This window comes from Clupea harengus, chromosome 15, assembly GCF_900700415.2.
Source record: "Clupea harengus chromosome 15, Ch_v2.0.2, whole genome shotgun sequence".
NCBI classification, from domain to species: domain Eukaryota; kingdom Metazoa; phylum Chordata; class Actinopteri; order Clupeiformes; family Clupeidae; genus Clupea; species Clupea harengus.
The window spans coordinates 102,301-126,315 of record NC_045166.1 but is presented as its reverse complement, the minus strand read 5'-3'; the positions used below and the strand labels follow the sequence as shown (position 1 = coordinate 126,315).

The window sequence follows — 24,015 nt, the reverse complement described above, 5'->3', positions numbered from 1 at the left end:
ATCTTCACACTTTCTCTCAGTGTTTTGGTCTTGTTTATGAGAAGGACAGACTCAATAGGCTTTTTCACATGGAGCTTGTGAAATGCTGTCCAAAAGGTGGGTCAGTCTGACCTAGTTCCCGTAAAAACTCACACACACACACACGGGTACTTGTGACATTGAAAAACACTGAGAAACTCCTCCCTTTTGACTGGACTCCCGCCAATCTCAAGAGCAGGAGTTTGCTGGAGGTTTGTAGAGATTTTATTGGCCCAGTGGGTGAGGGGGAGGAGTTGCTTGTGCAGAGTTCACGGGGGTGCAGTAAAGTTGTCCACACCACAAAAGCGCCTCAACTCCATCCACAAATCAGCTTCTTTCACTCTCTCTCTTTTATGTCTCTGCTCTCTTTCTCCCGCTGGCCCTTCCCCACTCACTCTCAAACAGAAACAGTCTCTGCACTTTCTTGGAGGAGGCTGCCTACTACTCACAGTACATTCCAGAGGGAAGGAGGAATGACACGAGAGAGAGAGAGAGAGAGAGAGAGAGAGAGAGAGAGAGAGAGAGAGAGAGAGAGAGAGAGAGAGAGAGAGGAAAAACATGTCTGTCTTCAGCTCCAAGAATTCTACACTCCCTGCTTAGCAGGATCTTGTGATTGGCTGCTGGGTAGCCTTGCAGCGGGACGGCCCACTTCCTGGTGAAGTCCAGCGGTTTGCTGTTTAACCCCTCTGCCCCCACCCCACCCCACCCCCTTCTGCCCCCCCCCCCCACACACACACACACCCCTCCCTGCCAGAGGGAGCGCCTCACAGTGTGCATTCAGCCTTGGTTGGGAAGTGCTATTCCAATCTACCTGGCTCATGTTCCGGCCAGAGCCGGCAGGAATGCTATGGGAAAAAACACACGTCATGATAAGATAGCGTCTGGGATCGCCAAGCCTGTGCGAAAAAAGTTTGCCGTCAACTTTGGAGGAGGAGGTGGTGGAGAGGAGGAGTTTGCAGCTGTGCAGGAGCGGCAGTGTGCAGTGTAGTGCAGAGCCAGAGCAGGGGAGAGGACAAGGAGAGAGACAGCAGGACCGAGAGAGACAGCAGGAGTCCAGAGCGTGCCTGAGGCTGGGCTGAAAGGTTTGGACTCCCCTCCCTGCTGGCCATGTCTTGCTTGCACGTCTTGCACGTACAGCCTTGTGGTGCTTTTCATACTTTTCAAAAGCGTTTTGATCTCTGCTGATAAAGTGATAATCATGTGTCCATCTGCCTGCTGGCCTGTTTGCCAACTCATTGTTGCTTTCTCACTTGAACCAGACATTGGATTTCTTCTTCTTCTTCTTCCTCACATTCTCCCTATCTCTCTCTCTCTCTCTCTCCCTCCCTTTTTTTCTGCGTCTATTTCTCTCTCCAGAAACTCAACATGCTCTCTATTGCTTCCACCATCCTCCGACACAGGGCTGTGAGATGCTGGAATGGCCAGCGTGCCATGGCAACGGTTATCTCAGGCAACAAGACGTCACAGTGAGTTGGAGTGCGAGGGTCCCCTGGGTGCCTGCGGTAGAAGCATGACAGGGCCTCTACACAGAGCCTCATGTCTTTCTCTCTCCCCTGTGCAGGCTGGTGAGAGAGAGGTTAAAGAAGGATGTGGCAGAGATGAGGAGCCATTTCCCAGGCTTCAGGCCAGGCTTGGTTGTGCTCCAGGTGAAGCCTTAACTCTTCCTCATGACTTTCAGAGCTCTCAGCACTTCAGCACTCTCATTTTTTACTGTAACATCTTTTACTCTTTTTTTCCTTTTTTTTCTTCACACAGTTATCTGGTAATGTGAAATTTGTGAGGATTTGATATTTGTTTTGGGTTTGTGTCTTCTATATTAAAGTGTGTGCAGTTTTGTGACTTGGCATGGCTCCTAAAAACACATCTGCACAGTGTGTTGTGTGCCGACTGGGAACAAAACGCTATGCTAAGAGGGACCCAGTTGACATGCGTTGTGCAATACGTGTGTCGGTCAGGGCAAGCCAGCGGCCCTAATTAAGTGACCCACGAGTTTCTCCATGGTATCCCAAATGTTAGCTTTCCGTAATACAAATCTTAAAGGCTGTCAGGAGGAGATTATACATGTTTGTCATTGGTGAATAATAGGTCTGACACAATAATATATTTTCATGAATCATAATTGACATAATTAGAATGCTGTCAGAGGAGTTGAGGGCACAGCATGCAGCATTTCAATCTCCTCCAGTGGACCAAGTGTTCTCTAATGATGATGGACAAGTCAGATTACGGATATTGTTTTGATAGGTTCATTCATTTATGTAATTGTAGCCTACCCCTTTTGCCTTTCAATTATCACTTAATTGCCTCATTCATTCATTCACTCGCCCACTCACTCACTCAAAGGTGTTGTATGTCTTAGGTGGGCAACAGGGACGACTCCAATCTCTACATCAGTATGAAGCTGAAGGCTGCGGCAGAGGTGAGAAGGACTAAGATTCCGATAAGGGTTTCCACACACACGTCATTGCTGTGCTTCAGCTGTTCAATGTACACACAGGCGATGCCAAGGTGAAGGGTGTCATTACTGCCAGCAGTGCCCAGATCTACTCACATTGGAGGAATGTGTCAGCAGATATATGAGCTATGAGATACAATTTTGCCTTTCTAGAAAACCCTTTCATTTAAAGCAATATAAATAATGAGGGCAGATTTTATTATTACATACTCTTAGTTTCAGGAGCAAAATGTACCGAATGTATATTGACAAATATTGTGATGTTGTATTTTGTTTACTGATGTCAGTTGCTGACTGGATGACTGTTTGTAATGTTAGTGTATTTTGGCACAGCAGACGATATGGAACCTTGTTTTGCATTTTTTTTATGTGATCATATATTTTTAGCCTATTTTTTTTATCAACAGTGAATTGACTCTTTAAAGGATAAACTACTAAAAACTCGTATGAAAACAAACTGCATGCTATACGGATGGGATTGCTTTAATAAGATTCCTAAACACAGAACCTTTCAGTTTGCAACAGCCATTTTCAATCTGCGGCTCCTTCTCTGTCTTTCACCCAGATTGGAATCAATGCCAACCACATCCGGCTGCCAAATACTGCATCAGAAGAAGAAGTAAGGACCGGTGGCACGAGCCCACCGCTCAAGCCGCCTCATTATACATCATCCAGTTAGTCACAAAGATTAAATGTGGCACCAGCCAAGGTCATTCGTGCCAATCATTGCTTAGTGAAAAATAAAAACACACACCTGACAATCTGACCATCTAGTGGTACTTTATTGCATATTATATCAATTCAAATCAAATCAAAGAAGCTTTTTTTTCAGAAACTGCAAATGTAGTTTGTTTTGTTAAGAAGGCCAGGTTGAGTATTCTCTCCCCAGCTGTGTTCCCCTGAGGAGACTAACTGTCATACATTCAGGCTTGGAGCCATCAACTGAAAGAAGGACCTACTGTGTGTGGTTTTACTGAAGGGGACAAACCCATGCAGGTGTGGCGTACTCTGACTGGTGGTTCTGTGCGTGTCCTGCAGGTGGTGCGCAGCATCGTGGCAGTGAATGAGAACCCCGCTGTGCACGGCCTGATTGTGCAGCTGCCCCTGGACTCAGTCAACCCCATCGACACAGAGAAGGTGACCAACGCTGTGGCTCCAGAGAAGGATGTAGATGGGTAAGGAAGAAAATTACGTCTATATTCTTTACCACCACAGCTTGTCTGTATTCTATACCACCACAGCTTGTCTTGTGTTTTACATGACTGCAATTGTTTTTAGGTTGTTTTTTTTTTAAGGAGAAAAGTAAAAAAAAAAAAACTTTCACAAGATAAACAATTTGTGGAAAATCACAGATGAACATTATGTAACGCTGATTCAAAAGAAGCCCTTCATTAAAGGCTTTTAAAAGGGATGTTTATGTGGATATGCAGCCCTCTCTGTGTACAGTTCGTTTTAGTATGTGCTCCTCTTGGCCTTGGATTGCCCCATGTGTTTTTCCCTGCGATTCGCCCTATCAGATAGTAGTCCCGGTCTCTTCTAGTTGAAGCCGACTCCATTCAGTCTCCCCTTATCGACTGCTCTGCTCTGCTCTGCTCTGACCAGATGGCCAGTGGCCGTGGGTAAAGGCCAACCGGCGCTCGACATGGGACGCCCACGGCCTTCTGATTCATCCTCTGTTTGGTGAAGGATATTACTGTGGCAATAAGGCCCATACACCAGTCACGATTCACAACAGACAGAAGGAGACCGAATGATGTTTTGACGAGATTAAGGCCCATACACCAGTCACGATTCACAACAGACAGAGGGTTACCCTCTGCTGAACAGGAGCTGTGAATAACTGAATGCGTGGCTTGGAAGTGAAATCAGTAAAGGAGTGTTAATGTAGCATATTATTATTCACTACACTTGTCACACTGGCGCAAGCATTGTGTTATGTAATATGCCATGACACTTTATAAGCTTCTCTTAAAGGACCATAAATAAGACAGGGAGTTATAGGCCTGCTGCCAATTTACCTGGGTTAATCAGTTGGCAGGGATACAGGAATAGCCAGCAGTTTTTTGCATAAAGGGCAAGTGTCCTCTCTCTGAATGTTACACACACACACACACACACACACACACACACACACACACACACACACACACACATACACACACGCACACGCACACGCACACACACACACACACATAGTAGACATTCCGGTTTTGACAGCGTGGTGAAAAGTAGCCGGTATTGACAGTTTGTCTGTCTAATTTGCTTGTGCTTATTGGCTTAATGTGCTTCATGATCTATTTTTATAATTCATATTGCCATGCCATGGATGTTTCCCCGTTGCTTCCTGTCTTCACAGTCTCACCAGCATCAACGCCGGGAAGCTGTCCCGTGGGGATTTGGGCGACTGTTTCATCCCCTGCACACCGAACGGCTGCATGGAGCTCATCGCTCAGACAGGTGTGTCGAGTCACGCACGCTCCACACTTAAAGCACTCCTAATAGCCTTGATCAGACTTCGTAATCAATTCAGTTCATGATTATGTAAATGATGCGCAACATAGCACCAACATAAGGGATAAGGCACAGTGTGAAAATCTGGATGAAGCCAAAGTCGTGCCATGAAAGCAAAGTAGCTTACAGGTATCTTTCTGTGTCCTTCTAATGTATGCTGTACTTCTGAGATGTCCATAATCTATGAAGTATATTGCAGCTCTACAGCACCGATCCTCAGTGCTATTGCTTCATTTGCATATAGATTGCATCCAGATTAATTCACTTAACAGATGTTTACCCAAAAGAAGCTTAAAGCAACTATTATGCAACAATTTGCCTTTTTTGAGCTATGTCTTTTTTGTGGGCAACTACTTCTGCTATGATCTTCAGATTCATTTTGATGGGATATTGTCATGTGAAGGACAGATAAACACACCTGTCATTCCCACTAGCCGCCTAGGCTATGCACTGTGTAGTTCTGTGGTTCTGGTCAGAACACCCAGCGAAGATGTAAGAAAAGCCTTCTTCTCAGCACGGCATTGCAGACAGCATCGCCAAAAGACGCCAATTAGTATGTTAGTAAGCTTTTTTCAGTGCCAGTATCAGTTGGTGAGCTTTAGAACGCTTTTCAGGTACATAGCTTGCTAGTTTTAGACCAAACTCCATAATGCTTCTTCAAAATGCAATAAAGGTAGCATATAGACTTCATCAGCGTTGAAAAGTTAATGATGCCTCCCATGAACTGAATCCTTGACCTTGGTGTTGCCATCAGCCTTTTATCATTACACTGTAGCCAAGGGAGTACCAGTGTGACAGTGAATGGGTTTGTTGCTACCGAGGGAAGAACGCGGTGGTGATCATGGTGTTGTGTAATGGCACGCAGGGGTGTCCGTGGCGGGGAAGAACGCGGTGGTGATCATGGTGTTGTGTAATGGCACGCAGGGGTGTCCGTGGCGGGGAAGAACGCGGTGGTGATCATGGTGTTGTGTAATGGCACGCAGGGGTGTCCGTGGCGGGGAAGAACGCGGTGGTGATCGGGCGGAGCAAGATCGTGGGAGCCCCCATGTACGACCTCCTGCTGTGGAGCCACGCCACCGTCACAACCTGTCACTCAAAGACCCGGGATTTGGCAGCACAGGTAATCAAAAAACGGTCGTTCTTTTCATCTACCGTTATCTGTATATCCTCCTCAGTCTGGTCCTCTGTCTTGCTTAAAAAACCTATATTCATCTCCTCCTTTGTGATCTCACAAACCGCTTCCTCTAATTAAAAGATAAAAAGAGAGGTTGTGAATAGTCAATGGCTCTTTGGAATTCATTTTCCCTTTATGTTCCTTTCTCTCAGTCTTTTTTTTTTCCGCTCATGCCGCAAAACTTCATAAAGATAAAAAAAAAAACAGACGTGTGCTGTAAGTACTGCTTGACATCTTGACCATTAATCAGAGGAGGGGAGAACAGAAGCTAATCATGCACATTATTGCCTGGCTGCTTGAGTCGAGGAGAAATGTGACATCTGCAACGCCACCTCACTTGTTCACTTCTTCTAGTGCCTGGTGGCATGCTATGATTTTGTTCTGCTGTAATATAATTGAAAAATGATGCAGTTTCAGCATACTTACTTTGTCACAATGTTGGATTCTCCACTGTTGAATCTGTTGTCAATGAATACTACTCTTTTTTTTTATCTCTTAATGTGCTTCACTGGTGCGGATTGATGGTACAGGGCAACGTCAGCCGAGCAGGCAGAGATTATATAATATGACAAAATGAACTACATACACATATTAGAAAACAAGATAGATAAAGGGGTTATGTTCAAATGATTTAATGGATCCTTTACAAATTCACAGTCATAAACAAACACACACACACACACACTCGCACACACACTCGCACACTCGCACACCAGTGGTCACAACTGCTAGATCATCAGGCAGTCTTGAACAGCAGTTATCAGAACAAGAAGCCTGAGGAGGAGGCAGTCTTGAACAGTCCAACCAGTACAACACTGAACGTGCCGCTTGTAGTGCCATACGGCATACTGAGAGGCTGGAGGGGGCCTGTCATAGCACGTGTCATAATGACGCCGTGGCGACTAACAGCACTTGCCTCTTCACAGGTGGGCAGGGCAGACATCCTGGTGGTGGGCGCAGGGAAGGCTGAGATGGTGAGAGGAGAGTGGGTGCAGGAGGGGGCCGTGGTGATCGACTGTGGGATTAATTACATTCCAGGTCTCCGTGCTCTTTCTCTCTGTGTTTTGACAGTCACATGAACCCTACCTGCTAATGCATGTCTGAGACACGTTCGTCTGAAAGCATTTGTTGTTCGTTGAACCCGTACTTTGTATTATTTGATCAATACTGCTTTGTGGGAACTGAACCCAGGACCTCGATGTAGTTTGCCACAGCTTTTCCAATCCCCCTGTGTTGAAGTGTTTGAGTGCTCATTAACTGCCTTATATGCATTTACAATAACAGAGTAATATACACAATACACTGTTTTAATTAGCATCACATATACCTACAGTACATCAGACACCTCTTTCCATTATCCTGACCCCAGGGAAAGATTTGAACACCGAATCTAACTAGTGCCCCTTCTCTCTCCCCCCCCCCGTGCTGCTCCTGCCCCACCTCCTGCAGACAGCAGTAGGCCCAGTGGTCAGCGCGTGGTGGGGGACGTGCACTACCCCTCTGCTAAGGAGCGGGCAGGGTTCATCACCCCAGTGCCGGGTGGTGTGGGGCCAATGACTGTGGCCATGCTAATGGAGGTATGAGCAATACCAGACTGTTTTATTCATCTTTTAATGTAGGGCCTGTGTATCGTCTCACTCTAAGGCTAGCAGGATAGCCTTGTTCTCAGGTTTTAGCTTTTTTTTTTTTCTCTGATGTAAAAAAAAAAAAAAAAAAGAATCAGTGAAGAATATAGCAAACAAAACCAAGAATAGAAGATTACATGAACTCACACAGGTGAGAGTGTTGGAGTACATTCAGAAAACAGAATGAAAGAATAAAGTTTGTCTTTCACAGGCAGGTCTCTTCAAACCTCAGTGGTTCTCTGGCTGTGCTGTGACAGACGCTGCTGTAATTAAACATGACAGGGTTTTTACGGTTACCATGAGTCATCGGAGTGGCTAATCCAGCGGGAATCTTATTTAGTAGCACGCTTGAGAAAAAACAACATCCTTCAGGAACAAAATATATTCCCCAGAGCCGCAGAAGTCAATGCTCTGTCCACTGCAGTTCTCCAGGAGGCCTTCAATTCATTTATTTTATGATTGATTAACAAGCCTTGCAGACTTCAGATGTCACTTAAAAATGTTCACTCTCATACATGCTTAAAAATTGCATTTCTATAGCCGAATATACAAATGTTTTATTATTTCTGTTGATGTAAAAACTAATTTTGATGTGAACCTTCAAAATGATATACACCATATTCATTTTCCTTTTGTTTCTTTTTGCTAGAACACAGTTCAGAGTGCCAAGCGGTTTCTGAAGACGTATCATCCAGGAAAATGGACCATTACATACACCGAACTGAGACCAGTGCATCCGAAGCCAAGGTTTTCACATTTGATCCCCTGACACTCACATTGCTCCAAGATATTACATCTGTTGAACAGTCAGCATTCATTTTATATATATATATACATACATATATATATATATATATATATATATCGCTTTCATGACATGATGAAAAGAAGTGGGAAGGGTTCATCATTGCTATGTCATGCTATATTTGTATTATAACATGTATTACATTATAGTCTTAGTGGAACAAGAGTATACTTTGTGAGCTATGGGGGAACTGCAAAGACTACCGTTAGTAAACTGCAATAACTCTTGGTTTTCATCTTAATGACAAAACTGACATCTTCTGCATGTGGGTGGTTCAGCACTGTCGCAAGAGAAGACACCACGGGGAGATATCCCTGGAGATATTAATCACGAGAGCACTTTATATATATATATATATATATATATATATATATATATATATTTATATATATATTTATATAATGTCACAGAGCAATGCTCTGGTCATGACCATGCTGTCGTTTCTTTACATGCATAATTGTAATGTCTAGAGCTAAATTAGAGTGTTGGCCTAACTACATTAGTGTCATGGGGTCACTTTCCTGGATGGTCCTTGTCAGCCAGATAAGATATTTTTTTTATTTAATTTTGGTATTGGGTAAAAAGTATTGGTTTGGGACTTTCCACAGCGGCCAAACCTCTCACTATACCATGCAAGTACTCAACAATCTACTTGTATTATAACACAGCAAGGTACACTGCAACCATCATACCGATACTTACCGATAATTAACAGCAGAAGCAGCAGCAGCAGCAGCAAAGCTGCCTTTGTAAGCATTTCACTGGGGTTATCAAGATTGTACCTTCCTTTGTCAGTGTTTCATTGGATTAGGCCTAGGATTAGACACCTCCAAAAGGCTCAACAGTGGTGTCTGGCATCCCAGCCCCACCCCCTTCATACACCCATGCGTTACTGAGAGACTTCCTCACAACATGATCGAATGCCAGGTAATACCAATGCCAATACAGGTTAATTCACGTCCCCAAGTAGTCTGTGAGTCTGCGCCCTTAACCATAACCGCTGGCTCGCTTTTTTCAGCAGCCTCAGACAACTCCTTTAAAGCTCCTTTGAGGGACCATCTTCAAAAAACGAAATCCAACAGAAGCGATGTGGTTGATTTCGCTACAAAGCTTCTTGGCCCCATCTTCATTGGTCTTGTGTGCTTGCCAACCACGTTCCCTCGCTTCTGCAACCAGTTCTGCATCAAGTCACTTTAAAGGCTTCCTCAATCGCATCTTCGAAGGGAATCGTTAACTCAAAGTAAACAATGCGCTCACACTCAGAATACAACGCCATGTCTGGTCTCATAGCAGTCACAGCAATACACTGTGGAACTTGAAGTTGCCTTTCGACATCATCCAGCACTCTCCAATCCCTCGCTTTGCCCTCCCTCCCTTGCAAAGATTTAACCTCAACTTGTTTATTCTCAAACAAACAAATACGCCAATGATTTTGAAACCAGATTATGTGTCCATGTGAGAATATGTTTCAATGAGCCAACACCTGGACGCAACCTGCAGCTTCTTCCGCCCACTGATTAAGGTTCTGTGGTGTTGGGAGTACGTCATAACTGGCTCTGAGGTTCTGTGGTGTTGGGAGTGCATCATAACTGGCTCCGACAACCAATTTAATACAGTTAACATCCATAGTCAACAATTCCCTCCAACTGATCTTCCTCTTCTCAACGTTATTACATTACATTGTCTTGCTCTCATCTAATACTGCTGACATCTTTCCATTTCGACTGGGCTCTATATTGGTTTAATGTAATTCCATTTGGACTGGGTTAGGGTTGTATTGGTTTAATGTAATTCCATTTAGACTGGGTTAGGGTTATATTGGTTTTATGTAATGACACTTTGTGTATCTCCTGCAGTGATGCTGCAATTTCCCAAGCGTGTGCAGCCAAACCCATCATGAAGCTGGCCAGAGAGGTGGGCCTTTTCTCGGAGGAAGTGGAGCCGTACGGACGACACAGAGCCAAGGTGCAGCTGGACGTCCTGACGCGCATGAGAGCACAGCCTGATGGGAAATATGTGGTGGTCACAGGGTGAGGCAATAACGGAACTGCTCAGTCCGCATTCAACTGATTATTCAATACTGACTGACGGACAGCCATAAACAGTCCAGTTGGTCCCATGCTGCGCAGACTATGTTCAAATATCAGCTACATGCACATCCCATTCCTATTGATGATGGGATTTACAATAAAGCTACTGTGTAGAATATAAAATAATGCTAAATCTGCACTCAGAAAATGGTTACAATTGGGTGACCACAAGGTATTATTTTGCTGTTTTTTATTTTGATAATTTTCTGTCCTCTGTAGAATCACACCAACTCCATTGGGAGAGGGAAACACCACCACCACCCTGGGACTGGTTCAAGCACTGGGGGCGCAGCTGAACATCAACAGCATTGCTTGTGTACGACAGCCAACTGCAGGGCCTACATTTAGCATCAAAGGTCAATAATTCACTTTTTCATCTACAATATGGCAGATAGACGGTTTAATGATCATAGTGTTTGCTTTTCTTTGGTCAGTATAATGCAGTAAATTAGGGTGACCATACATTCTGTTTTTTTTTGTGTAAGTATTTTCAGTTTCAGTATTTTGTGATTTAGGCACTAATAATGGAATCACAGAAATAATACCCATTTCTCCTTCATTCTCCACAGGAGGTGCGGTCGGAGGGGGATATTCACAAATCGTTCCCATGGAGGAGGTATGGACACTTTACCTGGAATAAATGGTGTCATAAGGGGCATTAGTGCATGTTGTTGTTTTGGTTCTTGTTCTTGTTGTTTATTTCCACTTTGATTTCAGGCGAGCCTGCACCCACTTTAACAACATTAGTGTCATGAGGGCATTAGTTAATGTTGTTTTGGTTCTTGTTCTTGTTGTTTATTTCCACTTTGATTTCAGGCGAGCCTGTTCCTTACCAGCGACTCTCAGGCAGTCTCCACAGCTACCAGCCTGGTGGTGGATGCTATTGGCTCTCGCATGCACTGGGAATCCCAGCAGACCCACAAGGTGACTCACCTTTTCATGTTTGTGTGTGTGCTCACATGTGCATGTTTTTATGTTTGCTTTGTTTGTTCGTCTGTGTATATATGTGTGTTGGCATTTGCATGTGGAAGCTGAGTGTCTCCATGCATGAGTCTGTAATTGTTTTTGAGTGTGAATATTTTCTCAGAGCGTTTTTGCCTTTGATGTCTTGTTACACAAGCGTGTCCATCTAATGAAATTTCTTGTCGAATCCTGTTTTTCTGGGTTGTGTTGGAGTGGCCTGAATTTCCTCTCCCAGACTCTGTTTGATCTCCTGGTCCCTCTCCGAGACGGTCAGAGAGAATTTTCCCCTCCTCAACTGAAGAGAATGGAGGCAAGTAAACGCATGCTCCAAAGCCTGTTCCACACTATTAGCATCTGCATTGACCTAAACTTCTCTGTTTACTCTGTAACCTTCAGAAACTTGGAATTGACAAATTGGACCCTCTGACACTAACCGACAAGGAGATAAGACAATTTGTGAAACTGGATATTGATCCCTTCAAAGTGTCTGTGGTATGTAGCAAACAAGAGCTAGATTTAGAACTCTTTGACTTTTTCTGACCTTTGGCTGTATGGGGCATGTGTGTGTATGTGTGTGTGTACGTGCGTGTGTGTGTGCGTGCGTGCGTGTGTGTGTGTGCGTGTGCGTGTGCGTGCGTGTGCGTGTGCGTGTGCGTGTGCGTGTGCGTGTACGTGCGCGCGCGCGTGCGTGCGTGTGCGTGCGTGTGTGTGTGTGTGTGTGTGCGTGTGCGTGTACGTGCGTGCATGTGTGTGTGTGTGTGTGGTTTGCACACATGCCTGCTTGTGGCTGTAAGTGTATGTTTGTGTGAGTATATGTGTTTGTGTGTGCCATACAAACCAGCTATCCAATTCAGTCCATGTGTGTTTGGGTCTCCTATCAATAGGACAAGCTGAACTTCTCCATAGGGAATGAAATCATGGCCATCTTGGCTTTGAGCACAAGTGTACAGGACCTGCAGGAGCGTCTGGCTAAGATGGTGGTGACCAGTGACCGCTCTGGAGAACCTGTCACCACAGAGGACCTGGTTAGTGTCTGAAGAAGGCCAGTGTGTGTGTGTAGGTGTGTGTGTCTGTGTGTGTGTGTGTGTGTGTACACATCATTGTAAGCTTGCCTCTATTTGATTTTACACACACAGTGGTTGCCTACAGATGAGTTTTCTTGTATGAGAGCAAGCATGTATGGTAACAGAAATAGTCAATCGGAGCAAAACAAAAATCCGATTTTTCTCATCCTTTAGCCTTCAATTACAATAGCATTCCATCTTTGTTGAGCATGTTTACCAAAGAGCTTGGTTTATTTTGCAAAAGCTTATCCCAACAGGCTACTTATATTGCACAAGGTGAGGTGCAATGGTGAAATGTATTGTAGCAACTCACTCAGATTGGAATAGAACTAGATAGCACTCGTGGTTCTTTTTTTTGTATTTTAACAAATCTTTTTCTGTCCTTACCTTGGACCCCTTCTCGGTTGTGGACACCATGACCCAGACGCAGGTCTCATATGGTGTTGTTGTTATGGTGTACTGGTAATAACCTTTGCTGTCTCCCACAGGAGGTCACTGGTGTGTTGACCGTCCTCCTCAGAGATGCCTTGAAACCATGCTTGATGCAAACCGTGGAGGTGAGAGTCCTTGTTCAAACCTTCCGTCTGCTTTCAAGAGTTCAATTTCAGCGTGTGCTTCCCTGCAGGCTCTGAGCTTGGGGCGACCTGACTGAACAGATGTTGAATTATGCAACTCTGTTGCACTCTTTAGCGAGAATAAACACGGTGGTGATGACACCTTCTGGAAATAGGCACAGAGGCGTGTGTGTCCGTGGTGATGTCTGTGGTGATGGTGTGTGTCCGTGGTGATGTCTGTGTTTGTATTTCCCCGTTCCGTAAGCACAGCCGTATGAATCCAATGCTGTCAGCTCGTAGCGGAGCTCGGTTCGTGGCTGTGGTTCATTGTGGTAATTCAACTCATGACCTATGACCTAAGGCAATGCTGTAACAGATCTGCCATAGCTACCGGATAGCACCTGAGTTCGGAGTGGATGATTGTTAAAGAAAGTATTATTATATTTTATCATGAATGTCTTTCTGTTATAAGGTTTGTTCCAAAATGCTGTGTGCCCTGCGTTCTCCATGTAGATTGGACTTTGGAAGACAATTAGCAGAGTCAAGAATGTTAACCCAGATACCTCATGTATATGTTTACATAAGATAAGAAGGAATTGGGGTATTGTGGAATGTCTTGTTGCTGGGCAGAAGTAAAATTCAGCTAAAGTGCAGGTATCCTAAGTGTATCCCAGAATCCTGTCTGCCACCCTGTGTAAACATTGGATTTTCAATAAAGAGACTTGTTTCCGCATAGCACGTCAGAGAGACCCTGGTCAAGGTGTCTGCGCTCCGCCGGACGTGGCGTAAACAAGTCCAGTTCACTTCCATGCTGGGTGGTGTCTTTAATCTGCTAACTAACTGTTTAGGGTATTTTCCCTGACAATGATCCACGTCAAATCAGGTTCAGATCAGTGGTTGATCTACATCAAATCAGTATCAAATCAGGCCTGATCTCTACCAGAACTGCTAGCGTGAAATCTTCTAATTGACTCTTGTTAATCCTCATATTGTTATAATAACTCTCTATGCGTTTGTCTCGTTGTTGCTCTCTGCTCTGTCCATATCTCCAAACCCCAGGGGGCTCCGGTGTTTATTCACACCAGCCCATCTGTCGACATTGCCCATGGCAACTCGTCCATCTTGGCTGACAAGATGGCTTTGAAACTGGTGGGGCCTGCGGGCTTTGTAGGTGAGTCATCTTCAGTTCAATATGTCTTCCTCGAAAGGGTGCGATGTTGGCCTCTGGTTGATTTTGTTTGCTGCTTGCTCTCAAGTTGTCCACGGTTTGATTGAGAGGGATCATTTCCCTTCACCGCATTAGTATCGAGCACAGTTGCAGGACAGCCGCAGGTTGACAATGTCAGAGTGACATTTTTAGTCCAAAATGAAAAACAAAATTTAGTGGGTTTCAGGAGCAACATCAAAAGATGTTTTTTTTCTTACATACACAAATGAAGACTGAACACACTGTGTAACCAAAGCATTGGCGTATGACATAACTATGTATATGTATGTATAACATAACTATATAAACTGCAGGACTGACACATTAGAAATGCACAGCATCTTGCTGACTCTCCTGTGTAATAGTCCATAGACAAGAGAGTCTGATTGGATTGTTACTAGTCAATGTACTTACCTATAAAGTGGCATTATGGAATTTTGATCTAAAACTAGAGCTAACTATCTCAAAACCTAGCAAACACCACCAACTGTCCAGTTGGCACTGATAAACGCTTGCTAACAGGCCAACTGGCGCAATTTGGCAATAGAGTTGGCAATGTCATGCTGTTAAGGCTTTTCTTGCATTTTGACTGGGTGTTCCAACCCAGACCAGTTCATAGAGCATATAATGGGCAGCTAGTGGGAAGGAAAGGTGTGTTTATCTGTCCATCACATGAACATATGACAGGTGTGTTTATCTGTCCATCACATGACCATATGACAGGTGTGTTTATCTGTCCATCATATGAACATTTGACAGGTGTGTTTATCTGTCCGTCATATGACCATATGCCATCAAAATTAATTTGAGAAATAATGCCAAAAGTAGTTGCCTATAAAAACATACCTTAAAAAGTGGCAAATTGTTGCACAGTGTTGCTTTAAACTACGTATATAGGTTCAATCAAAGAAACCACTAAACTGGATCGTTGTGAGGCCCCACAGCCGAGGTTTGCCTTTGTGTAATGACCTTCAGTGACCTTCAGTGACCTTCAGTGACCTAACTCCTCACTATTTCCCGCAGTGACTGAGGCAGGCTGTGGTGCAGATGTCGGTCTGGAGAAGTTCTTCAACATCAAGTGTCGATACTCAGGCCTGCAGCCTGATGTGGTGCTGATGGTGGCCACTGTCCGAGCTCTCAAGCTGCACGGGGGCGATCAGCAGGTAGGACACTTCTGAAACATGGAAAGGGCACAGGAGTATAGACAAATATAACTGCTGTACAGTTCACTTAAGGAGGTGTCATAAAATGGGCAGTGAAAGCTAATGCTGGTTTTTAAGATCAGATACTGTATAATGGATCGAAAAGGACATGGATACGTTCTGAATGATGCAACCATTTTTCTGTCCATAAACTCGGGAGATAATGAGAAATATAAACAGACCTAGACACATGGTATGGGCCTAGTCAACAGTAAGGCCTTGGTTGGGGTTTATATGAGAAATAGTTTTGTGGTAATGGTATGGTATGGTTGTGGTTAGTTTATGTTGAATTGACAGGTAGTTAGTTTAGGGCTCGAACAAGTTTGTGGTTGTTGAATACAAATCTATAAATAGATGCTAAGGGGATGAAGCATTACCACAGCTTTTATTTATTTTTGTAGTATTTTGTAGTATTTTTTCCGCTTGTTTCGGTATGGTGACGCATTTGGCCACAATGCTGGTTGTTATTAATAGTTGTTGTTTTTAATAATAATAATAATAATAATAATTAATTGTATTTGTAATGCACTCTTCATTCAAAATAATCTCAATTTTGGTATGGAGGTATTTGGAGCACGTAGCTTGTTATACCTGCAGGCTTGACAGGGTGCTGAGATATTCCCAATGAGAAACCTGCTTCTCAGAGACTCCTCAAATCTCACAATGAGGCAGTTGAATTGACTTGTTACCCGTTTCATTGCACAGTACACCATTACTCTCTGGAGCAAAAAGGTAAAGCACATCTACTTAGGTCATTAAAATCTCAGCCCGCTCTCTGCCTACCTATCTGTTTCTCTGATGCCTGCTGCACTCCGGAGGTCTGGTGTGTGATGTGTTAATGTATGCCGGAGTCAGTGCTGGCCTCCCAGAGGGCTGTCAGTGGCGGTGAGGCTGCTGTAGGCACGCAGACACGCTCATTATGGGGTTGCTCACATAAGGGTTTCGGTTTCTGCACAAAAACATTCATAAGTGTCAGAGATGGAGAGATGAGGGAGAGAGAGGGGGAGAGGGGGGAATGATACATAGATCATTCTGTACATAGAAGTACATATCACAGGGACAGGTTTCCTGGGTGAGCAGGACCTGAGGCACTTGGAAGGCTGATGTGAACCGTCGAGTCACTCAAGGCAACCACAGTGCATCTGGGAAAACAAAATACATTCAACCGTTTTCATTGACATGGTGAGCGAACGAGCAAGCAAGCAAGCGTGAGAGAGAGAGAGAGAGAGAGAGAGAGAGAGAGGAGAGAGCGAGAATGCGAGAGTTCAGTGTCGCCAGGGCATATTTACTGTCCGGTCTGGCTTTGCATAGTTAAGATGTCTCTGCCACTGACCAGTGCTCCTTGCTAGAGGTCACAGCCTGCTAGACCTTACACAGCAGGAGTAATCCCTCATGTGTTTCTATGAGCAGACCTGATGAACTCCACAGTTGCCTGAGCTCTGTATTTCCATGAAGCATCAACACATTAATATGACATAACAAGGCTGGGGTTTTGTCAGCTGTGATATTATGTATGCGTGCTTAATACAACATGACAGTTTGATGATGAATAATAGAAATGAAACTTTAAAACGCCATGAAGCACAAAACAACATACTTTGAGATAAAGTAATGGTCTTTTCGCAACATGGTTTAAAATTGGTAATCCATATTTGTAGCCATGCAGTGAAGCTGAGATTGACACAAACATGGTATTCATTTTCAACATAAATCAGCTTAGATGTAGTTTTAAAAATAATACGTATTGATAAGATTCACTTGAAGCAGGTGTAAAAAAACTAGCGTAACATAAGGACAGGGACATGTGTGGATTACACATCCCAATGATCATGACATTTAGCTACATCTTTCCTGTAGAATATCAACCTCCTGGAGTTCGGCTGTGGCCATTTAAGAGGGCAAATAGAACATGCCAGAGCGTATGGATTACCGGTGGTGGTAGCCATCAATACCTTTAGGTAAGTGCAGTCATTTAAATATACCTGGAATAATACACACACACACACACACACACACACACACACAAACACGTACTCACACACACACACACACACACGCACACACACACACACACACACACACACACACACACACACACACACACACACACACACACACACACACACACACACACACACACACACACACACAACTTTTGCTAAAAATGGCACAGGTCTGCCTGTGTGACAGTATGATTCACTCATATATAAATACCTTTTCTTTGGCATTTCTATTAAGTTTGCATGCCTGATTCTTCTGCTGCATTTAAGAGGGAGGTTCAGTTGAAGTTCAGCTGAAATCTCATTAACTGCTGTATGATATGCGTATTCTGTTAGTGTGACACAAGAGGTTTATGTCTTGAGGGCTGTGGTCAGGGTCTGGTGAAACTGCCATCCTTGTTATTCTCAACTTCTCTTTAGCAAAACATTTCATATAGTATCTGCTGTTATACTGTGTGGTGGAAGGCCATGGTAAACTTGTATTAGGCTATATTGGGTTTCGGTGAAATCTACACCTGTTTTTGACACAGGTGTGACACAAAGTCTACTCGTATAAACGAACACTGTCATAATCCCTTTCTACACTGTGAAAATGTGGCTCTTCTAAATGAAAATAATCGTTAGCCTTTTTTTTTAAATCATTAGGTTCGTAAGCGTAGTCAGCTAGTGCCAACTCTGTGTTTATTCCTGCACATGTGGAAATAAACGTGTGTTTCTGTGTGTTTTCCTGCACATGTGGAAATAAACGTGTGTTTCTGTGTGTTTTCCTGCACATGTGGAAATAAACATGTGTTTTTTTAAATCATTAGGTTCGTAAGCGTAGTCAGCGAGTGCCAACTCTGTGTTTATTCCTGCACATGTGGAAATAAATAAATGTGTTTCTGTGTCCACAAAGCTCTGACTCCGAGGCCGATCTGAAGATGGTCTGTGCCCAGGCAACGCTAGCCGGGGCTTTTGATGTTGTGCGCTGCACTCCTTGGACTGAGGGGGGCGCTGGTGCTGTGGCTCTGGGAAAGGCTGTGCAGAGGGCTGCAGAGATCCCCCACCCATTCAAGTACCTCTACCCCCTGGAGGTGAAGAATTCTATGGCTTTACTTTTCTTCATTTCTCTCATATACGTACAGATGTGTACAGTGAAATGATAGAGAAACTTCAGAACTTCAGAGAAACCTGGTCTATCTCTGTAGGAATCCTGCCCATGTAGTCAGACACTTACTTGTGTAATAATTACATTAGAAACCTGTTTACTTTGTCACAGATGCATGCCCCAGTGCAGAACATTGTTTACCTGTGTTTGCCGTTATAGCATTCTAAGTCAATACTGGACTGATTTCTATTGTTTTCGTCCCTAGTAACAATATGGACCCAAACAGATGGGAAAATTGGGCCCAGGTTAAAAAAAATCCTGAAGTTTCCCTTTAATTATCACTGATATGTAATGCCATATACTGACTGAATAACATATCTCAGTTGTCAATACAACTATTGTATATTTATTGTATATTTGTATTAAGTTCTAAATTTCATTTGATCACAAATGACAGTACCTAGCAAATATATAACATGAATGACTGCATATTCATCCCTGCCAGGAAAGGACAACAATTATTAAGACCTCTGTTAGGCCTTGTCTAGACTGCCAGCCCAAATCCTGTTTTTTTGGCAAATCCAGAATGTATCCAGATTCATTTTTGAAAGTCTGGACAGTAAAAAATACACGATATTTGCAAATCACATCCAAGCCATATTTGGAGGTGGCTTGAAATGCGATCCTAAACGGATCTCTACAGATGCCTCTCGGTTCGGACACTCAAATTGGATCTCAAAGTGTCTTTTGCGTCACAACCCAACATACAATGATGATGTCAAATTTAGAGTGACGTAAGTGCTGCTCATGCAGAGTTCATGCTGCTACTTGCAGAGCGCCAAAGAACGTACTGACGTTGCCACTGTTTGCCGTTGCCACAGCAACCCATGCAGATAGGTTGGTCATACACAAATCCAATCTGATCCCTTGCAAATAACAGTGTGGCCAGTCGTCTCAAAAGATCTGATTTGAGAAACAAATCTGATTTGCCTGCAGTCTGAACATAGCCTGTGGTGTGTGTGTGTGTGTGTGTGTGTGTGTGTGTGTGTGTGTGTGTGTGTGTGTTTGTGAGTGTCGTGCAAGTGTATCATTGTGTATCTTACACTGTGGGGGAATGAGTGGGCTACATGCTGTCTGCATGTCAGGGTGGTTACTTAACTAATCCAAAGCCATATGACCCTCCTCACACTGATTCCGACTATACACCTGCTTCTCATTAACTAATGGCCTGGCAGACACAGCACCCACTCCTACTCACACAACCACAGCTGTTTCAACTCCTCAGCTCTTAGCGCACAACAAAGCCTCATGCAATTAGCACTCGCCGACTAAAACTACCGCGCCACCTTAATACACCTGAGTGTGAGTCTCATCACCTGAGCCTGGCTCCCGTTATGGTTGATGATTTTCACAAGCAGTTATTAAAACTTAAATGTTTAACCTGGGGATATGCAGTCTAACTCAATCGTTGTCCCATCATTGCTGTGACGCAAAAGAGTATCACTGAATATGAATGAGTTCAAGGAACAAAAAAGGTATATTACTCAAAGATCCTAAGAGGTGCTGATCATTTTCTAGATGCCCATTGAAGACAAGATTCGAACGGTGGCCCAGAGGATGTATGGAGCAAAAGACATACAGCTTTCAGCACAAGCACTGGACAAGATCACACTTTACACTAAACAAGTTAGTGACCATTTTGGAAATCAGCTTAACACTATCTACATGTATCAGTTTCTAATGTGTCCACTTGATATAAGAGGTTTCTGTTTCAGTCCTCCTCTTATCACTGGTGTGCCGGTGGTCAATGCTGTGCTCTTTAATGATTTGTTTCTTTCTTAAAGGGATTGGCTAATTTGCCTGTCTGTATTGCCAAGACCCACCTGTTTCTGAGCCACGAGCTGGAGAGGGCGGGCGTGCCCAAAGACTTCACCCTACCAATCGTGGACATCCAGGCTAACGTGGGAGCTGGTTTCCTTTGCCCTGTGGTCGACACCGTGAGTGCACTGTCTGACACTGTCAGCGCCCCCTGTGGATAGATGAAGATTAATAAGCCAAGTGGGCTATAAGAAATATGTTTTAGTATATGTGACAATGTGTTTTTCCTCGCATGATTTACTGGTTTTGATACAATGATAAGCTTTTTTTTATTTCACAGTATAATTTTCAGTATCTTTTGAAGTATTAACTTTATGAATCGAATTTCAAAGTGAGCATCTCCTTTGTCAGCCATGTGACATGTAGAGGGTACGGAAAATGGTGCTGAAAAACATCCTGTATACCCATGGTATAAAACATCCTGTATACCCATGGTATGAAATATGAGAAGGTTGTTTGTGTGACATTATCTGTTTGATAGGAGTGGGCATGTTGTTTTCCATACTGAAAGTAGTTGCTAGGTTGCAGAGCTTTGCTTAACATAAGTGTGAATAACACATGCTTTGGTTTAATCAGGTGCTCACCTTGTTTGCCTGTCTTGTGTGTTCATCTGTGTGTGAGGTGAGTGAGTGAGACAGAGAGAAAGAGACAGTGAACATGGACTCACTCACACAGAGAGAAAGAGACAGTGAACATGGACTCACTCACACAGAGAGAAAAAGAGAGAAAATATCATTGAAAATAATACGGCCCCAAGCCAGCTGTTGCATTGCTTTTTTTTCTAAGGCTTTTGTCTTCTTGTGCACTTTTGTGTTTTGTTTTATCTTTGTTTAGTTTTTGATGCCTACATTTTATCACATATTAGTGTTTTTCAATTGGTGTGAATTTGGAACTATGGTTGAACAGAAGTAATTACTCACTCCTCACTGTCAACTACCACCCTCTCCTCTCCTCTCTCTACTGATATACCTTCTCTAGACAATGGCACCATCGCACAGACCAGTATGGCCCTGTTACCATGACAATGACCTCTATTCTGTCATGCAATAGGTTCACATCCCAAGGTAAGTGAGGAAAAAAGTGTGAACTACAGACTTGTTTAACTGTGAAAAAAAATCACACAAATTAGATCCTGTTTTTCTGTCCTGCCTCAGCTCGTTTTAAAATCCATCCTCTCATTTTCCTTTGAAAAGGACCCTAGCCTTTACATAGTAACTACATCAGTACACGGCATAGAGCCATATGGCGACCTGCAAAGTAAACACTCGATGCCGGGGACCTTTAATCTTTATCATGGATCAGATTGCGCTTTTAAATTGTTTTTAAATTGCTTTTGCTTTATCTAGCTTTTCTCTCCTGCTCTCTCTTCATCCTTCCCTCTCCTCAATCTTCTCTCTCTTCATCCTTCTTTCTCTCTTCATCCTTCTCTCTCCTCGCTCGCTTACTCTCTTCTTCTCTCAGTACTCAATTGATGCTGTACACTCATTCAGTCTCTTTCCCTAGGTGTGGTCAGCCAGTGAGGTACAATTTTCCCACAGACACACCAGGCACTTAAAGAGAATGGATGGATCAGCACTTTCATCTGTACCTTGATTGATTCACAATGAGATCAGACCTTAGCAAGCAAGCATGGCTCACAAACACATCCGGTGTGCTTTTGTGAGGTCACCATCCCCTACCGACACATTTTATAAGTTCAAAGTTCAAAGTACTTTATTGTCATTGTCACTATAAGCCCCAAATGTGAAAGTAGTTTAGAAAGAAAACCTATTTTGCTGCATGTTTTCTGAAAATGGAGAAAGGTTCTGCTATTCCATTTAGTCTCCTCCTCGGTGAGCGTGTTTGTTTCAGCGGTACGTCTTCCTCCAGACTACTCCAGATAGCCTGTTGTCATCACATGTTGTCATCACATGTTGTCATCACATGTTGGAATCGACTGACTAGCCCTCAGAGCTTCCCAGTCCCAGAATAGCAGCAACACTTCTCCGGAATCAGGATCCTCCACCATGGATCTAGCTGCCTCGATTAAATACCCTGCTTGTCTGTTGCTGTTTCAAGTGGAACTGAAAACTGTGAAGGTCATAATACTATGTTACCCTGTGTTAAGAGGAAACTGATTGCTGTGAAGGAATCCGTTTTGGATCATGCTGTGTTCCTGTCATCAGTGGAAAGCAACAAAAACAAGTTTCAGTTAACTCCAGTCTGCTTGTTTTCCATTTGATGGATCACAAAAAACACTAGTTCAAGGAAGATGTATCCAAGTCCCTGCTGTGATGAAGCCCTGCTTACGTCATATAGGCAAAGGTGAACATAGCAAAGTCACAAATTGTGGTCTAATACTTGATGACTATTTGTAAGGTCCCTCTAGCAGCCTGGGGTGATATGATTTTCAGCATCTGAATCGAACAAGGTTTCTGAGTGATGAGTTGAAATAGATGGAATCATCAGTTCAACACATTCATTAGTGTTGACTTTTCAAGAAGACAATATTGCAACTCTGTGAACAAAATGAAGGTACTGTTCACAAAGCAGAAAGAAATGTCTAATTGGTCTTCAGCTTAGGTCACATGACACACTTTGGACTGTCATCTTCTATCTCTAGTGTCATTTTTCCTCCAAATAATTCTGTTGGTGACCTTTGATAAAAAATGATTGCTGTTGCTATGACTACAAAGCAAATGGTGTGATTGTATTATTAGACCCAGTTCATTAGTGTCAGTGTTTATTTAAAGAGTGCTTACAAGAACATACTGAGAGCAAATGCACAGCAGATGGTGAGTTCTAAAGACCCTGGGGCCACACACACGTGACATGACATGGCATGATTATAAGTTCAATTATGTGACGACCCTGAATATTGAGAGGGATAATCACAGATTCTTTGTCTAGTCAAAAACTGCTCTTGCAATAATTATCAGACCGCATGAAGTGGTCTTTCTTGTGCCTTGTTACAGCTGATGCATGACAAGCAGCTTTTATAGTTTTGCTTTCATCAAATCTAAGCACACTTGCCATAACTTTGTCTTGTAGAGTATTTTTGACTTGACTAAAAAAAAATTAGAGTTACTTGTGGGGTGCCTTTTGTAATGAGAGATTTTCTTAAAGAACATGTCTTAATGCATTTGTTTACAAATAGCTTTTGTGAAAATGGTTCTGGGGAATTGCCCAAAGACTAGCTTTTCCATATAAAAATATGTGAAGATATCATAACTAAGTTTTGTCTCCATTGCCACTCTCGCTAGATTACTGTAAAATGCTCCATTTTAATAATAAAGACATCTTCCAAATGAAATGTGCTTGACTAAATCTTTATCAGAGGTTCAGCGTCTGTTAGTGGGTTGGTAACCGTGTGTTGAGATGAAAAATCCCTCTACTCTAAAGC

General features: G+C 43.3%; 1 protein-coding gene across 2 annotated transcripts; it reads left to right on the top strand.

Moving 5' to 3' along the window:
- The first annotated feature begins 754 nt into the window (after positions 1-754).
- On the top strand, positions 755-23,925 carry mthfd1a (methylenetetrahydrofolate dehydrogenase (NADP+ dependent) 1a, methenyltetrahydrofolate cyclohydrolase, formyltetrahydrofolate synthetase). 2 transcript variants are annotated; one of them, XM_031581577.2, is made up of 27 exons: positions 755-1,100; positions 1,419-1,484; positions 1,580-1,664; positions 2,378-2,437; positions 3,039-3,092; positions 3,512-3,648; positions 4,830-4,930; positions 5,968-6,104; positions 7,085-7,196; positions 7,608-7,735; positions 8,433-8,530; positions 10,445-10,618; positions 10,898-11,034; positions 11,248-11,294; positions 11,495-11,602; positions 11,877-11,951; positions 12,038-12,133; positions 12,526-12,666; positions 13,194-13,262; positions 14,319-14,430; positions 15,490-15,629; positions 17,526-17,626; positions 18,564-18,741; positions 20,334-20,441; positions 20,600-20,752; positions 21,612-21,697; positions 22,137-23,925. In XM_031581577.2, exons 2-26 carry the CDS (start codon positions 1,450-1,452, stop codon positions 21,681-21,683), a joined length of 2,658 nt encoding a protein of 885 aa, XP_031437437.1. In that variant the 5' UTR covers positions 755-1,100; positions 1,419-1,449; the 3' UTR covers positions 21,684-21,697; positions 22,137-23,925. The 2 variants fall into 2 exon arrangements, with proteins under 2 accessions (XP_031437437.1, XP_031437436.1); XM_031581576.2 differs by having other exon boundaries at positions 756-1,100; positions 1,375-1,484.
- Positions 23,926-24,015: the final 90 nt, after the last annotated feature.